Genomic DNA, 21440 nt, shown 5'->3' with positions numbered 1-21440 from the left:
GTAGGGACAGAGCCTTTCAAAGCACGTTTAATATTGAAGGACTTACATTAAAACCTGTGTTTTAATTGCCTCTTTGTTTTTTCTTATGCATTTTCATATACAGTATAGGTTTAAGTTTTGACCTTTTGAAATATATTTCTGTTTTATTTCTGACTTTATGACCAGTTAGCCAAGCTCAAACTTGTTATCAGTACACTGATAGCTGCTCATTCCACTATCAACTCCAAATTTCAAACAAGCGGTCTAGACTCAGTCTTCTAGGAAGAGTACAACAGTAGAAGAGTATACTTGCTTGTCATACAAGAGTACAACATTTTCTCTTATAACTTACGGTGGAAGTTTTCGTTGAACTTAAAGAAGTATTTTATTTTGGCCCACATATGTAATCTTTTCTAGTACTTGACTAAAAGGTAGTATGTTTGGATTGAAAAAAACTTACCAGCATCCTTGTAAAAATGCCATTCTTTCATATCCCCTTCTAAGGAACTTTAATGTTTCTCTTTCATTTAGTTCCTTATGCATAAAGTATTAAAGAGCATCACTGACATGAAAAAATCTCCTGCTTTTCCTTCAGATGTCACCTAAAGACACACTCATTCTGTACTAGTGCCTTCAGAAAGCTGCCAATATAAGCTAACAGGGTTGAGCTGACCTAGTCCATGAAAAAGCATCCAATGTGTCTCTGCTGTTACTTTTTCTTTCTTTGGTTTGTTGTGTACAACAAGAAATGATACCTGTGTTTAGCCTGTAAACACACTGAGTATGCAAGTACTAAAACTTAGTACAACAGATTCCCTATCTAGCTGTGTCTGCTGTTTGTTCAAATAATGACTGATAAGTGAGATTAGGTTCTTGGGATGGACCGACATATGAGTGTGTATATAGACAGATGCACGTGTGAATGTTCTGCACTTCTTCACTAAGTATTGCTTAAATAATGTGCAGATTCATACATGAATCATTTAGGCTTTAAAAGATAATGTTCCTAAAATAATGTTCTCTGTTTTCATCTGTGTTTTTGACTGTACACTGCCCTTATTTAAGAGCAAATAAGGTATATCCAGAGTGATGCATGGCCTTAGAGGTGAATTAGTTTGCCAAAACATTTACAGAGGATGTCTGGTTCCCTGTCTTCATGGGCAATTCACTGGAATTCTACCCATATATGGCACATAGGAAGAAAGGGAAATTGTATCCTTGTCTGTCAATATAAAATGATGAGGTAAAAGTCCAATGATGATGTTTGATTGTGCATCTTTCATCTGTCGGTATCTTTGTTGTTTATGGTCTTAAGTCCCCATGTCTTGTGATATTCTATTTCTTTGTCCAGTTTTTAAATCAAGGTGAGAATTGAACTAAAGACTTCAGTGTTCATGACATGAACTTTGTAGAGATTCTGCTCTGGATCGAGCCTGGGAGAGACGAGTGAGGTAAATCAGGGCCACTGTTATGCCACAAATATCGTATCAGTCATATGAAAAAGGCAACAAAACTAGGGCTGCCGCAGCTCCTTTCTATCAGTTCTCAGTTCCTAGGGATCAGGGGACTAGGAGGAAGCAGATGTTAAGTAGAAGTTGTGCAAATATAACAATTTGGTAAAGTTGTTGATTAATTTGTGTAGAATAGATGTGAGGCCTACTCTTTTCCAGAAAAATTTTCCAGAAAATTCCAGAAACTACCGCAGTAGTGGTCTTTAGCATGGCAGAACCACTATATTCCAATCCTTTATTTATGAGGTCTCCAAGTTTCCTTTATTCTGTACTCACGTATTTCATTTTGTCCTTACATAAGCTCCACAGATTAATTAGTTCTAGTTTGGAGGAAAAACATGCACAAACACAACGCTCTCTTCAATGTCAGGTCAGTGTTTTGAAACCTTGTACCACCTTAAACACTTCCACTCTTTTCTTGATGTGCTCACGTTTTAAATACTTGTAGGCTGTTATCGTTACTCTCCTCTTGCGTTATTAGCTGTCTTCTGGCTAAGCAGAACATGTTTTAATCTTTCCTCGTAAATCAAACTCTCCAGCCTCTTAATCATTTATGTTGCTGTTATCTGAATTCCTTCAAAACTTGTTGACATCTTCGTGGTACTGGAGAGGCTAAAACTACATGCTGCATTCAAGAAGGGATTCATTTGTGCCAAATAGAGTATATCTGGTTGCTCTTTATAGAAATACTGAGAATGTAAACAATAGTTGTTTTTTCTATTATACAGGTGAGCAAAATAGGTAATATTACAATTAAAACATCAGGAATAATAAAGAAGAAATTACATACATTTTTATCACGCTTCTCTTCCCAGTTAAACATTTGAGATGTATACCTTTTCACCATTACTGAAATACTTTATTTGTAATAAATATACCTTAAAAATATTACTTTAACCTACCAATCTCAGATGTGAGCTTTGTTGTCTTGTTTGTTTGCTTCCTCAGCTGTTTTGAGGAGTGTTTTATTCCTTTCTTCTAATTACCATATTTTTTCTAGAAAATTCTACATCAATTACTCATAAATATGAAATAATTTCTCCATTATTTCACCAGCTCTTTCTTTCCCTCACTCCTCCTGTTATAAAGAACTTAGTGAAACATTTGTACTTACCTTGCTTCTAGTGTACATAAAAATTTGTAAGTAGTTTTTCCATGTATGTGTTGCTGCTGCTATTTTAGATATTTAGTTTTTCCAAGGCCTATTTTTGATCAGTCCAGAGACATTAATATTTTTCATTGAAGCTGAGTGCAAGACTCATATTTCCTATTTCTTTAAGAACTGTATGATTCAGTAGTGTAATGATGGCTCTGAAAACTTTAAGTTCTTTGAAAATAATGTGCATTGCTCATAAACAGAATTTTAAGCTTTCCTATGAGCTCACCTCATCATCTAGATATCTTTTAACAAGAAATGACTACAGTATTTTTAGACTGAAGAAGACCAGAGCAAATAATCTGCATTTCAGAACCAGTTCATAGAATCATAGAATAGTTTGGGTTGGAATGGACCTTTAAAGGTCATCTAGTCCAACACCCCTGCAATGAGCAGGTACATCTTCGGTTAATGTGGGAATGCCACCATATCTCTTACCTTTCAAAATAATAACTTGACTTGACTGTAAAACAATATTAGATCAGCTATAGAGCCATAACAAAACACAGGTCGGGGGTCAGCCCTACAAACACAAATTTCTCATTTTCACCTTTCTCTTGAGCCTGTGAAGTACAAAGTTGGCTGAACATATAATAATGAAATGTCCTTGTAAAATAAATTAGGGGAACTTGTGAGCTGGTAGCTAGTCTCAGGACCTAAAAGTTAGGCTAAATACTGCTGTACCCTATCAGCCTCCTGGCCCCAAACCCAGCTAGTCCAAGCTCACGGTTCTTCCCCAGCCAGCCCTCAATACCAGTGTAGTAACGTGACTCTAAGTGAAGATTTTCCACACACTAGTGATGCTCCAGAGGGCAGATATGCTGTGTCTAAAATCAGACACTAGCAGGAACAGAAAAGTGCATGCAGAAGCAATTTTGGCTGGTTAGCTGTGAAGTAAATTAAGTAAAGATATGAAGAAATCCAATTCCTAGAATAGCAAACCAGAGTGTCTCATTAAAACCTCATTTAATAGTGTTGCTAACTTCACGGAGTAAATACGAAACATTAACATCTAATAATAACTTCAGCTGGAGTTTTAGATTTCCTTTGTAAGTGTTTAAGTTATGCTGTGTACATTCATTATTCACAAAGGCTTTATTATGGATAACAGAATGTATCTTTCACTTGATATGATGACTGCTTTAATCTTCAGGATAATTATGTTTGACACTCCCCATAGAGCTTTAACTTGCGTCTGTGATACATTAAGCATACAAAAGGTGAAGTGAAACATTAGATTCCTTATCTCTGAAAGATTAGGCATTAGAATTTGTAATCAGCAGTTACTGCAAGACTTCAGTTGAAATAATGAATCCCAGAAGAAAGACATCCTACAAAATAGCATGCAACACTTAATGGAGTATCATAGGTTTTTCTTTTTTATTAAAAAAAGAAAAGTAATATAATTGTAGCCAATTGTTCAGTGCAAAGTAGACAGTTGTTTAAAAATATGTTTATTCCATGCCAACATTTATTCCATTCCATCAGAGCAGGACATAAGGAAAGTTCTCACTAGCTATGTAATAGCTGGACTTTAGTTGCCAAATGGAGGCATGCAATTAAAACTACTGTAGATGACAGATACACTTGCTCTCTCCTCCCCTTGCATCTCTGTGCCTATTCCTGCCTCTGCTTCACAAAGCTGTGTATACAAATCTCCCTCCCTACCCCAGCACAACTGTCTCATTCCTTATTCCATTTGATGAGGGACTGACCATCTTCCACCGTTTTGTGAGATGAAGCAGTGGGGTCAGTAAAAGCCCAGGTGAGATGGGTTCTCTTGTTCATGCAGCCTGCTGCAGGGCTGGCAGCAGCCCAGAGCTGTGTTTGCAAAGACTTCCCAGGCTGCACATACCCCAGGTGAGAAAATATCTTCTCAGCTGTTGGCCACTAACATCCAGTGCTGCTGAACTGCTGTGAAATAGTTTCTCAGAGGCTTGTCAATGGCTACAACAAATGGACTTTCAGAAAAATGAAAAAATGAATATGTCTACAAAAGGGCAAATTCCTGTACCAAATCATAACCAAGTATTTAAGGAAAACTTGCTAGAATTTTTCAACATCAGGAAAATATCATACCCTTTCATTCATTTTCATCAAATAGCTGGATTTAAAATGAACACAGAAATAAAGCACCTCAAAGAACAACTCCAGGACAAAGAGTTAAAGTATCGCAGATACCAGAAACTGAAACCAGGAGTCTGAGGAAGTTAGGCAGTGTTAAAAATAAGTACCCAACCTAACTATGCAAATAAATATTTGCACAAAAATGGAGCAAGAAGAAGTTACCATTCACAAACTGTCCAGCAGTGCTCTAATTAGTGAAATCTTGAAATCTACTGACAGTCTGTTGTAATACCTATCCAAAAGTTTAGATTCAGTTTGGATCCTGCTTCCTATGTCATTGCTTCCTATGAAAACTCCAGTTTTTCTCCTGTTTTCTCTGCTGGTGAAGCCACAAACCAGCAGTTCAGGGAGGGTTACATCCTGCTTGTCTTCACCATGACAAACAAACCTCTGCAGAGATTGTGTTTCACAGTGCCTCAATGGCAGCAGCTGGGATGAGAAGGGAGGAGGACAGCTCAGACTCTTTACATCACTTAATAAAACACAAATTACACAGGGCAGTACTAATGAAGACAACTTACACAAGCCCCCTAAACCTCACTAAATCTTCTCAGGAATGAGCTTTTTCCATCTTATCCTGCAAGCACTGGGACTTTTTCTTTGGTTTAAAATTTCTTGGTGCTCTTTGATCTCTCTGTTCAGAATGATCTCAGTCTGTACTCTAAATTATCTTCTCGCTCAGCCCCTGACTTAGATGAGTCCAACTCACATAACACTCCTCACACTCCCATTCTGCTCACTGCTATGTACACAAACACCAGCCAGCCACCGCTAGATTATTTTAAACTCATGTTTTACACAAAAATTAGTTTTATTCACAATCAATGTTCATGTTGACCATTGCAGACAAGCTCAAAGACTGTTGCTTTAACATCTTATTTATATTGTGCCATTTTGTGCGAGGGATGTCTAATGAGGAAGACCTTTAGCCCAAGGAACTCACCATCTTAGTACGACAGGGTAGACATGAACAAGAAAGAGGGAAAGAGAGAGTGGGGGAGAGAGAAAAACAGAAGACAAGGAAGGAAATTTGCTAATTATGAAAGAAGATTATAGAGACAGAGTCTGAATAGGGAGTAACAATAGGGGGTTGGTTGTTTGGGAAATGTTGGGCTGTTTGGGTTCTTTTTTTTTTGGTGGGATCTGCAATTTTCTATTATTGCAATTTCACTTAGAGCCACATTTGCATTTCCACTGAAAAGAAACAAGTACCTTAGACCATGTATCTTATTCTATGAAATTTTATTCGTCATGCCCCAATCTCACTGATGGGACCACTCAAGCTGTAATGTATTACTCAGATGACAAAAAGATATCTCAGTATGGGCCATTTGCATGTCAAGTCACTGTGAAGGAAGAAGAAACAATGCTGTTTAATACTATTTTGCTGTGGTAAAGCATAACAGATGGCTAATGCTGAAAACTAATCCTAGTTCACAGCCTATTGTCATCAACTATTCTGTATGAAAGAGATATAACTGAGAAAGTTCCACAGCTCAAGTTAGGTATTTGGAAGTGTTTGGACACCCCTATAGATTAATACTTCCATAAACTTCTCTAGGCAGGTATCTCATGTATGACTAAACAGAATGAAGCTTTAACAGTTCATTTCTCCTTTGAATTTTAAACTATGGCACCAGTGTTCACTAAGTGTCCCATTTTTTCTCATTAAATATGCAGTATTTCAGAAAACAGTTAGCAGCAAGGGCAAGACTGGGTTTTCTGATAATGTAAGGATAGTTTATAACCAGTTACATTAAAATACAGGTTAATATGGAAATATGTACAACTGAAACTGGAAGTATATCTTCTTTCACGTTATTCAGTTACTTCTTATTATTTTGTATTTGTGGCTGTGATTAGAAATGTTTTCTGCTTTCCTGTGTTGGTTTATTTATTATTTTTGGAACACACAGTGATAGTGAGACAGCAGTTCAGAAACAGCCAGATAAGCTTACACTTTGAAGTGCACAGAACTCCAATTAAGCTATGGGGCTACTTGCAAAGTAGGGCCATAATCACACCATGAAGTTTACTAAATATTGTTAGTGTTTATTTGGGATCATGTTTAATCTGAAACTCATAAATGTATAATAGAAGACTACTCTACTCGGTTTACATAAACCCATCAGCATGTATTTATCACACTACAAAAGGCTATTAAGGTAGATATTTTGACAAGATCTTCTCAGTGTTTCACCAAAATAAGTCTTCAATGTTTAGGCGTTAAAAAGTCCATGAAAGCAACAACAGTTGTTGTGGTCTGCATCACGGACTGCTGCTAGGGAAGGTGGATTTTGTGCATTTTCTTTCTGACTACTTAAACACTGTTGTTCAAAAATACAGGTCTGGGTCACCACATGAGCGTATAAAGCCTGCACAGCTTACAAAAGCAGTGTGCAGAGAGGCAATGGTTGTCACCTGGAGCGGGGAGGATTGTCCCTGGGGCTTCCCCACACCTCTGCTACCACGGGGAAGAAGTGCAGGGACAGCAGGCAGCGCACTCTTCCCATCCACGGAGGAAGCTCAGGGAACTTTCTCTATCTGTTACATGGTTTCCTATCTCTTCTCCAGACTGCATCCATTTAGCTCGTAGGTTGTTCAAAGGTTAACTACAGGGTGTTGACATGTGTCACAGGGCACTTTTTTCAGAGCAAAATATGGTGGCACATACAATAACATAGGGTTGAATTGTGCACTCCCATCATCAGCACCTTTGTAGCAACCACCACCCAAACTTTTGTTATTATCTTATGTGCAGCTGCTGCAGAGATCAGGATGCAGAGCAGCTCCAGTCTGTTTTGTCCAGTGCAGCAATGCTCCCACTGGCACAAAATGCTCACAAGCCCTTGCCCACCCCAGCAGGAAGGAGTCAAGGGAGCAAAACAGGATAGCAGCCAGCCATAGGAACCAGGGGCCAGATGATGGAGAAGGACATAGCTGTCGGTAGAGGGATGGGGAGAAAACTGTACAAAGCATGATGGAGCAGTCTTTAGAAGGTAGAAGAGCAAGGAATAACTTGTAAAGGAGTTTGGAAATGAGAAAAAGAAAGGGAGAGGCTGAAGAGGAGAGGGCATCAGGCACAAATCAGCAGACAAATCCAGTCTATGGGCTGGGAAGACTCCCAACCTGTTCTACACTTTCTTGCTTCAATGACTAATCTTCGTTTTTACTTCCTTTTATCTATACCTCACAGTGACACTTGACACAAGAAAGAATCCTAATATTCTCCCTCAGTACCATGTAAGTAGGAGGCTGAAACACAGGAAGAGAGAATAGTCTTCCTCACTATAACCCCTACCCTGCCTGCCTTCCAAGTCTGGAGGTCTGGGCTTCCATAGCGTGCTGATTTTCACTCCTAGTGCAACAAACAAGAAAAATAATGTCCTTCTGAAATTTTTATTCTCAATTTGGAACAAAAAAGCAGAACTTGTCATGGAAGGATTTGTTCATTAAAGTGTCTCTTTGGAAATACAACAGTGTTACACACCCATCCCCCTTCCTCCCATGACAGGAGGGAAGAAATGATGATGACAGAGTCTGGCTGCCACTGTAAGGTCAAGTTCTTCCACCTGCAGCCTGCTCCCAGGGCTGCTCCCTAAAGAGGAAGGGAGAAAGCTGAGCATTGGAAAGTAGTCCATGGGACAGACAAACTGCCCAGACACCTATGTGCTAAACGAAATTTCTGGATATTTTTACCTTATCTGATTGACGAACAGAGGTTTTTTTTAAAAAACCAGATCAAATTGAATAAAGATGTGGCTTTGTCCGACTGAGAATTTTGTTGAGATTTGTCAAGCTTCTATTGAAACTTTTCTGTGTCAACTCTTCTGTGTCATTTTATTTGCATGCCTTTCTGTAGGAATTTCTCTAAATCTTTACAGTCTGCTCTGATTGGTGGCTGCTGCTTTTCTAAAGATCTGATATGTATCAGATCTCTCAGATACTGCAGATGTTGCAGTACCAGATTTTCTTTTGGAAAGCAACACATGTCAAAGTCAAAATTCAAAGGGCTTCTTTCCCAGTCTGGTCTCCTAGATAGCATTTGGAGACATCTGCTGAGAGATGAAACGAGCACACATGCTATGTGCCCAGCAGGCGTTTTTTATTAGGCCTAAAATTTTGATTCTGAATCACTCTTTTGTTTTGTGATACTTTCGGAGAGTTATGGCATTACCTTTCAGTTTCTGTAGCAAGGGGAAAGATGGTTGCATGCATCAGATCAGGCAAGCTGCATAGACTACCCAGCGAAGATGGTCTGAATTTGCCATACCATTTGTCATAGCCTGTACGGAAGTCACAGCAAAGCTCAAACTGGCAGCACATTTTAAAAATTATGTGTCTCTGACTGGCTGTGCATATTTTGGATGCATACATCCTTCCAGACTCAAGGGGCCAGAATCACATAGATGAACCAGAGATAAACATAAGAATTTGCACATTTGTAAACACTCAGAAGGGAAGTTGATGCATTTTGAGCAACTCTGAAGAGAGTGAGGCTTGCATAATTGTTTGCTTCCTAGGAGCTGGATGTTGCCAGAACTAAAAATGAGATCACCATTCCTGTCCATCCTAGTACCTGACGCATTCTGTCTGCTCTTTGCCTTAAAGAGGAAAAGGGATCTTTGTTATCTTTGCAGACTGAAGTATGGACAGAACCACTAAAGGACAGAAAACAGATATGTTTGGCAAGCTTAGATCCTTCAGCTTGAAATGCTGAGGAGTGGTAAGGTTATAAGGAATTAGCCTCTGCCTTCTGCCCTCGGCTGGTTTACAAACAATGTGTTTAAGAACGATGAGCGGCACTTTACAAGTAAGGAGATCCAGCTTCGAGCGGAAGATTGGAGAGGCACGGCTTTGCTTATATTAACAAGACATTTCTAAAAATATTTCTGAAAAGAGAAGTGGGAGAAGTCGGTGGCTGCAGTCTGGAGGCAGGCTAGGCCTGGTTAACAGGAAAGATGCCATCCTGGGAGCAGCGGTGCCAGGGCTGATCTTGGCTGGCGAGAGTGCTGGGAGAGCAGGGCTCAGCCCGGCTCCAAGGCAGCTGGGCGGGCAGGTAGAGATCTGGCCCCTATAAATATTTGCTTCTGGAATTCCACAAAGACTCTTCCCTGAACATGCATGCTGCGCCGCACGTGTGCACGGCCGCCTCTTTCCTGAGGGTGTACTGTCACCTTTCTCCCCGAACACTGGCTGCTGCATTCCTCTCTTGTCAGCAACAGACCCCTCTCCTTCAGATTCCCGTCATATTATTTTTAGTCCAGCACACATCTTTGTTGACCCATCCAGTTTATCTTTTGACTGTAACTATTTCTTCGGGCTTTTTTCATCTCAGCCATTGAACACAAAATACTGAATAAAATAAAATAATTCTGGAAGATAGCTGGAATATTGGCTGTACTGTGACTGTCATCACCACGAGTACTATTCAAATACAAAACCTGTGCCTGCTGGTCGTCTTTCTTAAGTTTCCAGACACAGTGAAGCCAAGAGATAGAGCCGCATCAAAAATTTTACCTAGATGCTGGTTGGGGAGTTAGAACTTTGCTTATTTTTGCATGCATTTTGCTGTAGTACTTGTATACAGCTAACTGAACTGTAGATGTAACATCCAGAAGGGTGCATAGGCCATTTTTCACCTAAAGGAAGATATTTGTTTTCAGGAGATTTTCCAGTACATTTTCAAATAGATCAGCAAAACTTTTTGCCATTTTCTTTGAAAACATTTTCTTTGCCAGTTCGTAAATCTCTCCATTAAAACCTTTTTCCTTTAGTGTCATTCCCAGTGCTCCAGTTTAAGTGTTTGGTTTAACAGTTTTCCCCATAAATTAATCTAATATGTTCATGTTGACCAACATCAGAGATTCACCGGCTGAGGTCTGTACGCGTGTACTTGGCACCAGTGGCATCCTCTCCCAGTTCAGACTGTGAGCATGAGTTTACCAGAGTAATGTGGAGAAAGCTTTTCCCTACAGACAATCTGGAGGTAACTGCAGGTGTGTGCAGGCAGATGCCTCCCCACAAACAGCTATAACTGCAAGGGGAGAGGGAATATGTCTGAGTTGAGAGGGAAAATATCTCTACATGGGCCGGTATCATTTGGGCAGTAACATTTCTCCAAACACAGAGCCGTGTCTGGGAATGTGGGAGGGGCTTGCCTGAGATGCAGTGTAGGGCTCTCAACAGGAGCATCAGGTAATGGCACTGAGGCCGTGGCAGCTCAGCACCTTTCCCCAGAATGCATAGGTGTTTCCCAGCACAGAACTAAGAGCCGCTGCTGGTATCCCAGCAAATTGTTTCTTGTGGATGCCTTTTCAGCATCTTTTGGGTATTGAGACATCCAGACCAAAACTGAGTACATTGTTCCACAAGGGGTGTTATTTAAATAGTGCAAGAATAGAGACTGAAACACAGCTCTGCTCTGATGTCTCCTTTTAACATGATTTAAAAATCATTTTATACCTTCATATTGCATGGCAAATTCTTAGCTCATTTTATGACCACAGTGAATGTCATGCATCTCAGATTTCTTTCTTTGTATATATTCGTTTTTAACTGTCTTTCCCGCTAGATCTCTCTGCCTACACTTTTCTAAAATTAATGTCCTTTTATTTCCTATCCGTAATTCTAGCCTGTCTATACCTAATTGTTTTTGTGTCCATGGTCCATTAAGAATTTTCTGATATTTAATTAAATCCTTTACACAACCTTGCTTAGATTATCCATTTATACGTGTTGTAACATCAGACAAGCAGATTGCCTTAGTCATCTTCCTCTGATTTGTTACAGTTTATCTTTCCTCCTCCTTTGCCGGGTCATTCTGACATTTTCCAGCCCATTTCATTGAACTGTTGCACTGACCGTTTTAAATATTTTGAGCTGTGACATGTCTACATGTGTAACAGAACGCACAATAACTCTCAAAGAATTAAACTCTGATCAGCAATATATACATTGCTCTTTTTATTTATAAATTTTAAAAAGTTAGTTTAGCTGCTAAAATGAATAATGGTGGGTGCGTTTTTATTGACATTTTAGCTTGGACCAGGTATATGCTTTTGAAAAGGATCTCCCAACACCACCCTTTTTTTCATATTTACAAGCAGTCTTAGAGCATGTGAACTGAATGGCTTTCAGATGAAACTAAGCCAGAAGATGCACCCTGGTAGTGCACTGGTGATCTCCAACCCCTGGTGAGGATTCATTCAGTTCATGAGACCCTGGTGGACCTAGTTCAAAGTAACCCTACCTCAAGATGTGTCAGAACCTTGGTACCATTTATTTTGCTGTATAAATCCATTCTTTCTGGGCCACAGTGTTGGTAACGTAGACATAACCACTGGTAGTTAAAAATCTGCTGAGGCTGCCTCCTCCCTCGTTGCCTTCTGTTCTCCTCTGACAGTGGTACTCAGCTGAAATATGGAGGTATACACATTCAGCTCCAGATTTAGATATTACTTACTGCATCCTCATTTAAAAATGAGCCTGTGCTCTTCTGAGCTGGTCACTAATAGAAACAATGGCAGATATCACCTGAACAGGGTGTATGTGTTTTCTAAGTAGACAGCTAGATTACACTGTGATCATCATGTTAGCATTTGCCTATGTGTCATGGTTTAACCCCAGCCAGCAACTAAGCATCACACAGCTGCTTGCTCACTCCCCCTGCAGTGGGATGGGGGAGAGAATCAGAAGGGTAGAAATGAGAAAACTTGTGGTTTGAGATAAAGACAGTTTAACAGGTAAAGCAAAAGCCGCACACATAAGCAAAGCAAAACAAGGAATTCATTCACTACTTCCCATCAGCAGGCAGGTGTTCAGCCACCTCCAGGAAAGCAGGGCTCCATCATGTGTAACGGTTACTTGGGAAGACAAACACCATCACTCCAAACGTTCCCTCCTTCCTTCGTCTTTCCCCAGCTTTATATGCTGAGTGTGATGTCATGTGGTATGGAATGTCCCATTGGTCAGTTGGGGTCAGCTGTCCCAGCTGTGTCCTCTCCCAACTTCTTGTGCACCCCCAGCCTACTCGCTGGTGGGGTGGTGTGAGGAGCAGAAAAGGCCTTGACTCTGTGTAAGCACTGCTCAGCAATAAGGAAAACATCCCTGTATTATCAACACGGTTTCCAGCACAAATCCAAAACATAGCCCTATACCCGCTGCTATGAAGAAAATTAACTCTATCCCAGCCAAAACCAACACATTATGTAAGCATTGTCACTTGCTCTACAAGGAAGCTTTGCCAGAATAATAATGATTAAAAAAATGCATTTCAAGAGTGTGTAATCATATTGAATTTCTCAGGAGAGTTGGCTGCTTCTTTCTCCATCCAGCCTCAAAAAGCAGGAGGTGCGTAATGAGGAAAGCAATTGCAAACTCTGGAGTTCCCTTGTTGCTTTTGGTTTTGTTCAAAGATCTACACAGGACATTAGTGTTCTATAAAGACAAAGGCCTAGATGGGAAATTCTGATCTGCATTAAAGAGATGGTGAGCCAGTTCTTCCCTCAGTTACACTATTGCAAATCCCATAAATTTATTTTCATTGTCGTAATGAGAATGTGATTTGTCTTAGAGGAAACGAGGACTAGAGAAATGAGGGGAACTGAGAAAGCACCAGAAAAAAGTTACAACAAATAAGAATGTGTGAAATAAATTATCTAGTAAAGAATGAAAAGAAAAACTGTTTTGTTCTTACAACAGAATTCAAAGGGAGTGGAAATCCACAGGCTGAAACTTGCAATTCTGTAATTTGATCTGTGTGCCAACCTTGTTAGAAGTTAATCAATCAATTTTAATGATAACATAATACTTCTCAAGAAAATAATGGTATCTGACTTTAATGGCTGTAGTTGCTGTAAAAATGAAGGACTCCACCTTGAGTTAACATGAAGACAACTTTATTCAACGGTTCTTGCTTACCTGATAACAAAGGGGATTAGGTTTTTAGGCTGGGATCTCTCACCTCTTCACACATTACTATACATAATATTAGGAAGGGAAAGAGAGTCTCAGCTACCCCTTTATTCCTTTCTGCCTCCCTCAGGGAAGCCACAGGACACAGTAATCAATTTAAAAAGGTCAAAATAAGCAAGGTCAAATGGCTTCATTTACTGTGACTATTAATCTCAGTTAAATGCATAAACTTTTTACATATGGGACCTTATCTTTCCATTCAGCAAAGATATGGAGGCCTAGTTCCCTGTCCTTTTTTCTTCTCTCCCTTTTTCCCCTGTTTTTTTGTATTTCCATCCCTTCATTACTGCATTGGCATAAAGTACTTCATACAGGGATCTCAGAATCAGGCCCTATTCTTTGCCACAGATTGGGTGATATGCAAGAAAAATATGGTAACTAAATAAAATACCTGAACTGCAAATACTTAAAATTACTTTATCTCTTTTCTATTTCTTACCTTTTTAATGTCAAAACATGAAAGATTACCTGAAATATCAGTTAAGCAGGGAAATATTATTGTAATAAATGAGCATGCAAGTATGTGCCCGGTAAGTTATTTGATTAAACAGGAAGCTAGAATCCTATAGATATCCACAAATAAAGCCCCAAATCTAAATGACTGTATCGTTAGCTCATTTGTAAACTGTTCCAGATGTAAGATTTTGGCAGCTTTCCAGTAGGCTGGCTGCAGTCTGAGCTTTCCTGCATCCGCAGTGAGAACTGCAATGCCTGACTCTTCAAGGAAAAGCTCCACAAGGCTGACGACAAATTATATAAAGTAACAACCTGCCTGCCTGGCGAAGAGAAATTCAGACAGATCCCCGGTCAAAGAATGCACTTTTTCCTGGGGCCAAGCTACAGCCGTTTGACTCTGGATGTGTGATCGATCTGCATTATGCATCACCCAGTGAAAGCCCCTCTAAGAAGATCATTTAGTGATCATATCAGGGACTCCACTGCTAGAGCCTTGGATGTTATCTGGAAAAACACCAGAGACAGACGACTGGCAGGTGAGAGGGACATTACATAAGCATATCTTAAGATTCGTGAGGGACCTTAATCAATAATGGTAATTAGTGATATCATTTGCATAATGTATCAATGTCGCCTCTAAGTATTTCTCCAGCTTTTTGTTTCTGTGTCATGTTACTTCGGTGCTATGCCTACAGTGGGACTGTATGTGCTTCTCTAACTAGATGAGATAAACATCAGTTAAAAGAAAAGGAGCAGTGAATTTTGGTCTGATATTACAGTGCAAACTCCTCAGACTGAAGTGTGCTGAAGCATTTTATTTTGCTGTTAGGTCAGACCCTGTGCTTTATTGCTGTGATGTGCTTCAGTGAGTTGTGTTACGGAGTGTTTTGCAGCCAAGGAGTGTGCCAGTTGGAATATCTGGGCTGTGCACTGAGCGATTACTGGTATTTCCTCTGGCAAGGATTTCAGTGCTGTGAGCTCCAAGTGAGTGTCAGGTATGCCAGAGCTAGGCTTCTGAGATATAAATTATCAACCAACTATATGGTTACAGTTCACATTTTTATTTTGACTTGCAAAGACTCAAAAACCCAAGGCAAACCATAATAGAGGGCTGGAGGAGAAGATAATTTAACTCACTTTATTTTCCTCTTCTGTTATTGTCTGTCTGTTACACTGAATGCTTTTCATTCACCCTGCTGGAGTTGTTACTTTTATTATTGTGGCATTTAGAGGTTTCAGAAAAGGCAGCAGAGAAGCACAATGGGTGTGACATGCCAGAGGGATCAATTTGGTTTGTTTGTATACTTACAGTGGGGGTGGTTTATCCCGGGAGGGAGGGAGGGAAGGAGGAGAAATGTGAATAATGATAACATCAAGGATGAGATGACCAAGAGGCAGACCCTATGGCTCACTAATGTAAACTGAACTTTTACATCATTCTCCTGCATTTATGTTTTTGGAGAAATAAGAGCAGCTAAGTGTCTAACAGACATTTGTGATGGCACACAGATTCCAAAACTGATTACATCAGGTAATCAGGCAGTGAGTGACGATGGCCTATAAAGAAACACAGTGGCAGAAACCTGCTTTAAATTAGAGCAATGCATAAAAACCTTGTTCTGCCCATGGGGTTAGTGGCTGGATAAATTCTGTGCCTGTTCCCATAAATGGCAAAGGACAGTGAGTTTCCTGGGCAGAGGACCTCAGCTTTACCACTGTTTTACAGTAAAGCCTCATGGTCACAGGAGATGGGGACATTTACTTTAGTGCTCAGCAGTTATTCACAAACATGGCAGTGTTGTGAAAGTGCTGGACATGGCAGTGTTGTGAAAGTGCTAGACATTAACCACTCTTCCACAGCAAATTGAACTGGGCAGATAGTCCATTTCATCTCTCAAAGGTGTGTTAGAAAACTGGACTTCTTTGGTAGCTTAAAGACTGCAGGGCATAGAGCAGCAGTCACAACGCAGGTTGTGATGTTTGGGACACTGCTGAAACTCCACTGGAAGAAGTACTGAGAGGAAAGAAATTCTGAGTTAAAAGGCATGGACATTAAAAAAATCTATAAAAGGGAAGCTGGTGGGGCCAAGTCAGTCTTTGTTTAATCTGCATGTTGCCTGGTCAGCTGGACACTTGTTTACCCTGGCATTTGTTTCCATTCCACCTGCTACAGATGTTTATGTGAATGGTTTGAAGTAACCTTTTAATTTATAGTTAAGTTCAGAATGGCATTTGCATCCACAGACTCCAAGTACTCCTGGCCTGTGTCCACATAAGACAACTACTACCAACTACTTCTATAAAATTGTTTTCCTCTCATCAGTTCACATAGGAAAGCATATAATGCCATGTAATTTATACCTTCTGTATGTGACCTATATATGAAAATATGCAGGTTTTATCAGGATACAAAAAGGCCTTGATAAACGTATATATTTAACCTCGCATATGATTGTCAAATATTTGGGGGATAGATGACTGCTAATTATATTTCTTGAGACTCTGTCACATTCCTAGAAATGAGGAGTGAACGTGAACCCTTTAGCCTCTTTAGCCACACTGATAAGGGTCGGCATGTTTTTATTCTACTTGGCAGATGGTTATGAGCCGTCACAGTTTTTATCGATACAAGGCTTAGATGTTAGAGGACCCTTAAAAGCAGTGACAGTTCCATTTTCCAGGCTGTGCTGGTGATGTAGGCTTGTCAGTCCCCTAGTATATTTAGGCTGCTGTCAGTCAGAAAGTCAGAAAATCGTTGGGCTAAACCACCAATAAGCAGTGCAATATGGAGTAGAGATATCAGGGTGTATCCCTGAAAATACTTCATGAATAACTGAGATTCAGGAAGAAAAACAAAACAGCAACAAGTTGTGTTACTGTTCTGTTTGTTCTCCAGAATATCAGCAGTTTAAACTGCTGACTGCCTAAAAATGGTAAAGAAGGGTCATGACACTGAAATAAGAAATCCGCTTAGATCAGCAATTTGTGTTATCAAGACACACCTTTAAAAAAGCACATGATATTTGCAAAAGAAAGAAGAAAATGTGAAATACGCATTCTTTGTGGCATATTCAAGAAAAAGTAATCCAACAAATGTTTTGCCTTTAAAAAAAACTGTTAGCCTGCACACAGAAATACTAAATCACGCAATAAGATTTGATATAACCATTGAACAGGCAGTACCATCTACCTCCTATAAATACCCTGGGAAAATATCGTGGAAAATGTCTTTTCCATTAGATCATGTAGTCTTAATGACACAAAAGAAAGGTAACATTAGTCTTGGACAAACAGTATCAAAAATATTTAAAATGTTATTAAAATTGCATGGAACTAAAAGATTGTAGTTAAAGATGCTTTGATTTTGAGCAGGTGTGGTAAAGGGATGCAAATGAATACGGACCGTCCTCTCAGATCACCTCTGCATGCTGTCCTGCCCTGGCCACAATGCAGTACTGCAGAGCAGGATCTGCACATTGCTTTTGGACCCGAACATCAGGGTTGAGTTACTCCGTGTACTGTCTCATCACGAGGCAGAACAGCCTGTGGTTCAGCCAGCTGGGGCCAAGCACGCTTGTATAAATATAGTAAGGTACTGTAGTAGAGAGGCGTGCAAAATACCTGTCCTGAGGAGCAGTGAGTTGCAGCTCGGGGTAGTCACATCACGGTCAAGCTACTTTTGATGGCATCACGGCTCATGGTTTTCCACTCGGTGTCTTTTCTTCTCTTTCTTAGTTTACACAGACAAAGAAAATCTAGACACATGTTTATAGTCATGTCTGGTGATCTTAAAATGTGGAAAATGAATCACTAAATAAATCACTAAACACAATGGAAGCATTTTCAATTGCTGGGACATCAAAAATGCCCAGTAGAGATGGGATACAATTTGGGGCAATGAAATGAACAGCAAAGAATAAGAGGACAGAATGAGACTCAAGTTGCCAGATTCCCTAAATGGGTGATATAAAAATTGTAACTTTTCCTGTTACTACATTCACGAGAAATAGAAACATTTCCTTGGGAATTCCCACTTTATTCCCCTTACTGATGTCAGGCCACATCCTCAGCTGGGAAGGGGAGCACATTCTGGGTTCTTCAGCGGACAGACCTCCCAATAGAGACCAGGATTTTATGCACAAGAAGGGCAGCAGAGCAGAGTGAGCTTCCCCAGAGCATGCAAGCATCATTCTCAGCTCTGAAACGTACATATTCTCAAAACATTGTAGGCACATTTCTCCTAGTGCCTCCACTGTTGGCTGAATTATCTGCATGATAGACTGTAGATGACCCAATGTAGCATTTATCTGCATTGTACTAAGACCCATTATGTCCACCATATGACATGACTAAAAGATCCTAGCTTTTCCATTTTGATGAGCATTTTTTATAAAACATGGTCAGACATTGAGTACAACTGACTACTCATATGCCTCTTTTTTAAATTAGGGTTTTTTTGATGAAAACGCTAAATTGCCTTCTGAAATATCTGGTATTATAAACAAAAAAAGAATGTGTAGGTAGTCTAGGTTTGGTGAATTACTGCCAGTTTTGCTGCAGTGGCTTAGTCATTGAAAGTCTGGGGGAAAACATTAATTATTTGGTATTTTAAAAATAAACCTTCAACTTTTCTGTTTGAAATTATATTATTTATTTACCTCCTTACCACTTATCATTTTCAATTATGTCATTTTTTTCTCAATTAAAGTTCACTAAAGCTTCCCAATATTTCATTTACCCCAGAATTAAATTAATTTTATGCTAAAAAAAAGTGGGCTTTTGACACCCTTGTTTTTCTTGGTTTTGTTTTCTGTTAATTGCCAAAGAAATGAAAAATGACTCATTTGCAAAGATCTGTTACAGACCACTTCTCATTATGCCTACTTTGCTAGTGTTTGAATCATCTGGAAAGATTATATATGTCCTTGTAAGTTATTGCTAAAGATATAGCCACAGAGAAGACTCTGGGGCTGCAGAAAAAGTAATTCCATCAAACAATTCTTTTCCATTTAGATTCCTTTCAGAAGACTATCAGTCAGCTTTTAACAAGTTTTCATGTTTTTAATAAAGGCTGGGTTAATTTCGAATCTACTTATGAAGAGGTTTTTTGCAGGCCCCTTTGAGTAGACTTTTTTATTTTTTAATTTATGATGAATAGCTAGAATTATATCATTATTTAAGTTTTTCTTACTACTGGCCATATCAATCTTTGCATAACTTGTCTAGGATCCCTGGGAGCATCTGTGGCTCACTATCTGCTCTTGCTGATGTCTAATTTGTTCTCCATTATCAGTATACCTATATTTCCATTGGGTTTATAATTGCTGTTTTCTCATATTTTCCCCTTAACTTTGATGCCTTAAAATATGCCTTTTTAAGGATTACAAAATTTGTGCGTATAGGACTTACTCATTCTTACACAATTCCCAGCTATTGCTTGTACTGCCATGCATATATATATATAGCTATCTATAGGAAGTGAAGGAAGTAAAGAAAGGAATTTTCATCTTTGGGAAATTTTTAAAGCCCCAGGTTAAGGTAAAGTGTTTTGCATTACATTTTACCTGTCCCTAAAATTTATACTCATGCAGAAGAGAAATTACTGCTTTAAGTGTTTGCTTTGTTCTGAGATTGGAGAAAGATTTACAGTGTGTGTAAGTGAAATAAAGTTTTAGAAAATGGATATGTTGCAGAACCTGAGACCACTTGATATATAGCTTCAGATATATCACTGTTTGGCTATATCAGCATTTTTAGGAAATTACTGACCCCCGCTCTGGAGACAACCTCCTATAGGTTTCATGCTTTACTCAGGCTATTATATAAATATTAAAAATAGCCACTTGCCATGAGGTAGCGAATGATCAGGTATTTGATATGTATTTCTAAATAGACTGTAATTTATGGAAAAGAAACAGGAAAACAGTAAACAACTGTCTGATAAGAAAAGAAGCTATTGGTATAATAAAGCAGGTATAGCATATCCAGTGCAAAACATATTAATAATTTATTTTGGTTGAATGGTTAACTATATCATGTTAAAGTTTCCTCCCTTTGAGAGTGTTCAAGAGCTTTGTTGTTATCCATGTAATCACTAAACAAGCTTGTAGTGTAAGCAATTTTTGGAGATAATATCAGTTTCATTCATGTGATTTATAATTCTTCACATCTTTCAAATCCAGACATCAAATGCAATCAGATACATCAAATACATTTCATACACAGCATATGTTTGTCTATTTTTTGAAAACATTGCCACCCTAAATTTCCAATAAGATATATAGAGCACTATATGCCTTTTTTAGCACTGGTGTTTTTATGGTGGAATGACTGGAATTCATTTAAGGTGAAGTCCTTCGGTCAAAATCCTCAGTCAAAATGGCATTTGGAATTAAACGCATTGTTAGGTTCTTATTCCATGTTCTATTTTTTAAGTTCTCACTCTCCATATGAAAATGTAGAGAAGTGCCAAAAGATCATAGCTGCCTATAGCATGATTCTGGTGTTGTTTATTTTCAGCTGCTGTAATGTCTTGTTTCCAACACCCTCGTGCTTCTAATTTGAAGTCTGATACCAATAGAGGTTGGAGCACTCACAGGGAAAAGAAAGTGCACGTACTCTATCACCTTGGGTATTTGTAATGGATATTTTCATATGGTGGAGCTAAATTACACTGTTGGGGGACTGGACAATTGGAAAGTTTTATTTATGACTTTCACATTTTCCTCCATTAGTGAAATTTAAAACATTTATTTCACGGAGCTCCACCATCATTTCTGTAATCAGGCTACAACAATGGCACTATTTTCACCAAGTTTACAATAAGAAGTACACAGTATGCTAAGCATATTATAAAAGTGGTTGCTACAAAATCCTCATGCATTCAAGTTACAACAGCTGGAGGGGATTATGGAAATACACCCTTTTTTCAGCATTCTGGTTTTCCACAGTCATCGTAGCCAATTCTAGGACTGTAGCAAACAGCCAGCAATCCCATGTCCTGTCCTGTGCCTGGGATTTTAGGGATGTGCATAAGAGGTACTCAGTACCGGGACACTTCAGCAATTAGGAATTTTTAGAAATCATTTTGCTGCTTTCCTGGGGAGTCCAAACTGATTCTTTATAAGCATAGGCCAAGGAGGGAGGGAGCACACCCAGAGCAGCCCGCAAAGCATGTCTGAGAGGAACTGAGCAGTCATGTCACACCACAAACAGAGAATGGGCACCCGAACGTG

General features: G+C 39.2%; 1 protein-coding gene across 2 annotated transcripts in view; it reads left to right on the top strand.

The window, feature by feature from the left end:
* The window catches only part of DLC1 (DLC1 Rho GTPase activating protein), a 234092-nt gene that overhangs the window by 116337 nt on the left and 96315 nt on the right, over positions 1 to 21440 (top strand). The window contains exon 1 of one of the 2 annotated variants that reach the window (XM_087736638.1): positions 14453 to 14741. The exons of the other annotated variant lie outside the window; for it this stretch is intronic. Coding sequence (XP_087592764.1) covers positions 14627 to 14741 — 115 coding nt within the window. The 5' untranslated portion in view covers positions 14453 to 14626. Of the gene's footprint in view, positions 1 to 14452; positions 14742 to 21440 lie in introns of those variants that run through there. 2 annotated transcript variants of the gene reach the window in all.

Source organism: Nipponia nippon, unplaced genomic scaffold (genome assembly GCF_047370975.1).
Source record: "Nipponia nippon isolate SJK-2023a ecotype South Korea unplaced genomic scaffold, ASM4737097v1 scaffold_6, whole genome shotgun sequence".
In the NCBI taxonomy this organism is placed as follows: domain Eukaryota; kingdom Metazoa; phylum Chordata; class Aves; order Pelecaniformes; family Threskiornithidae; genus Nipponia; species Nipponia nippon.
Note: the sequence above shows the minus strand (reverse complement) of the source record. Positions and strands in the feature narration are given on the sequence as shown.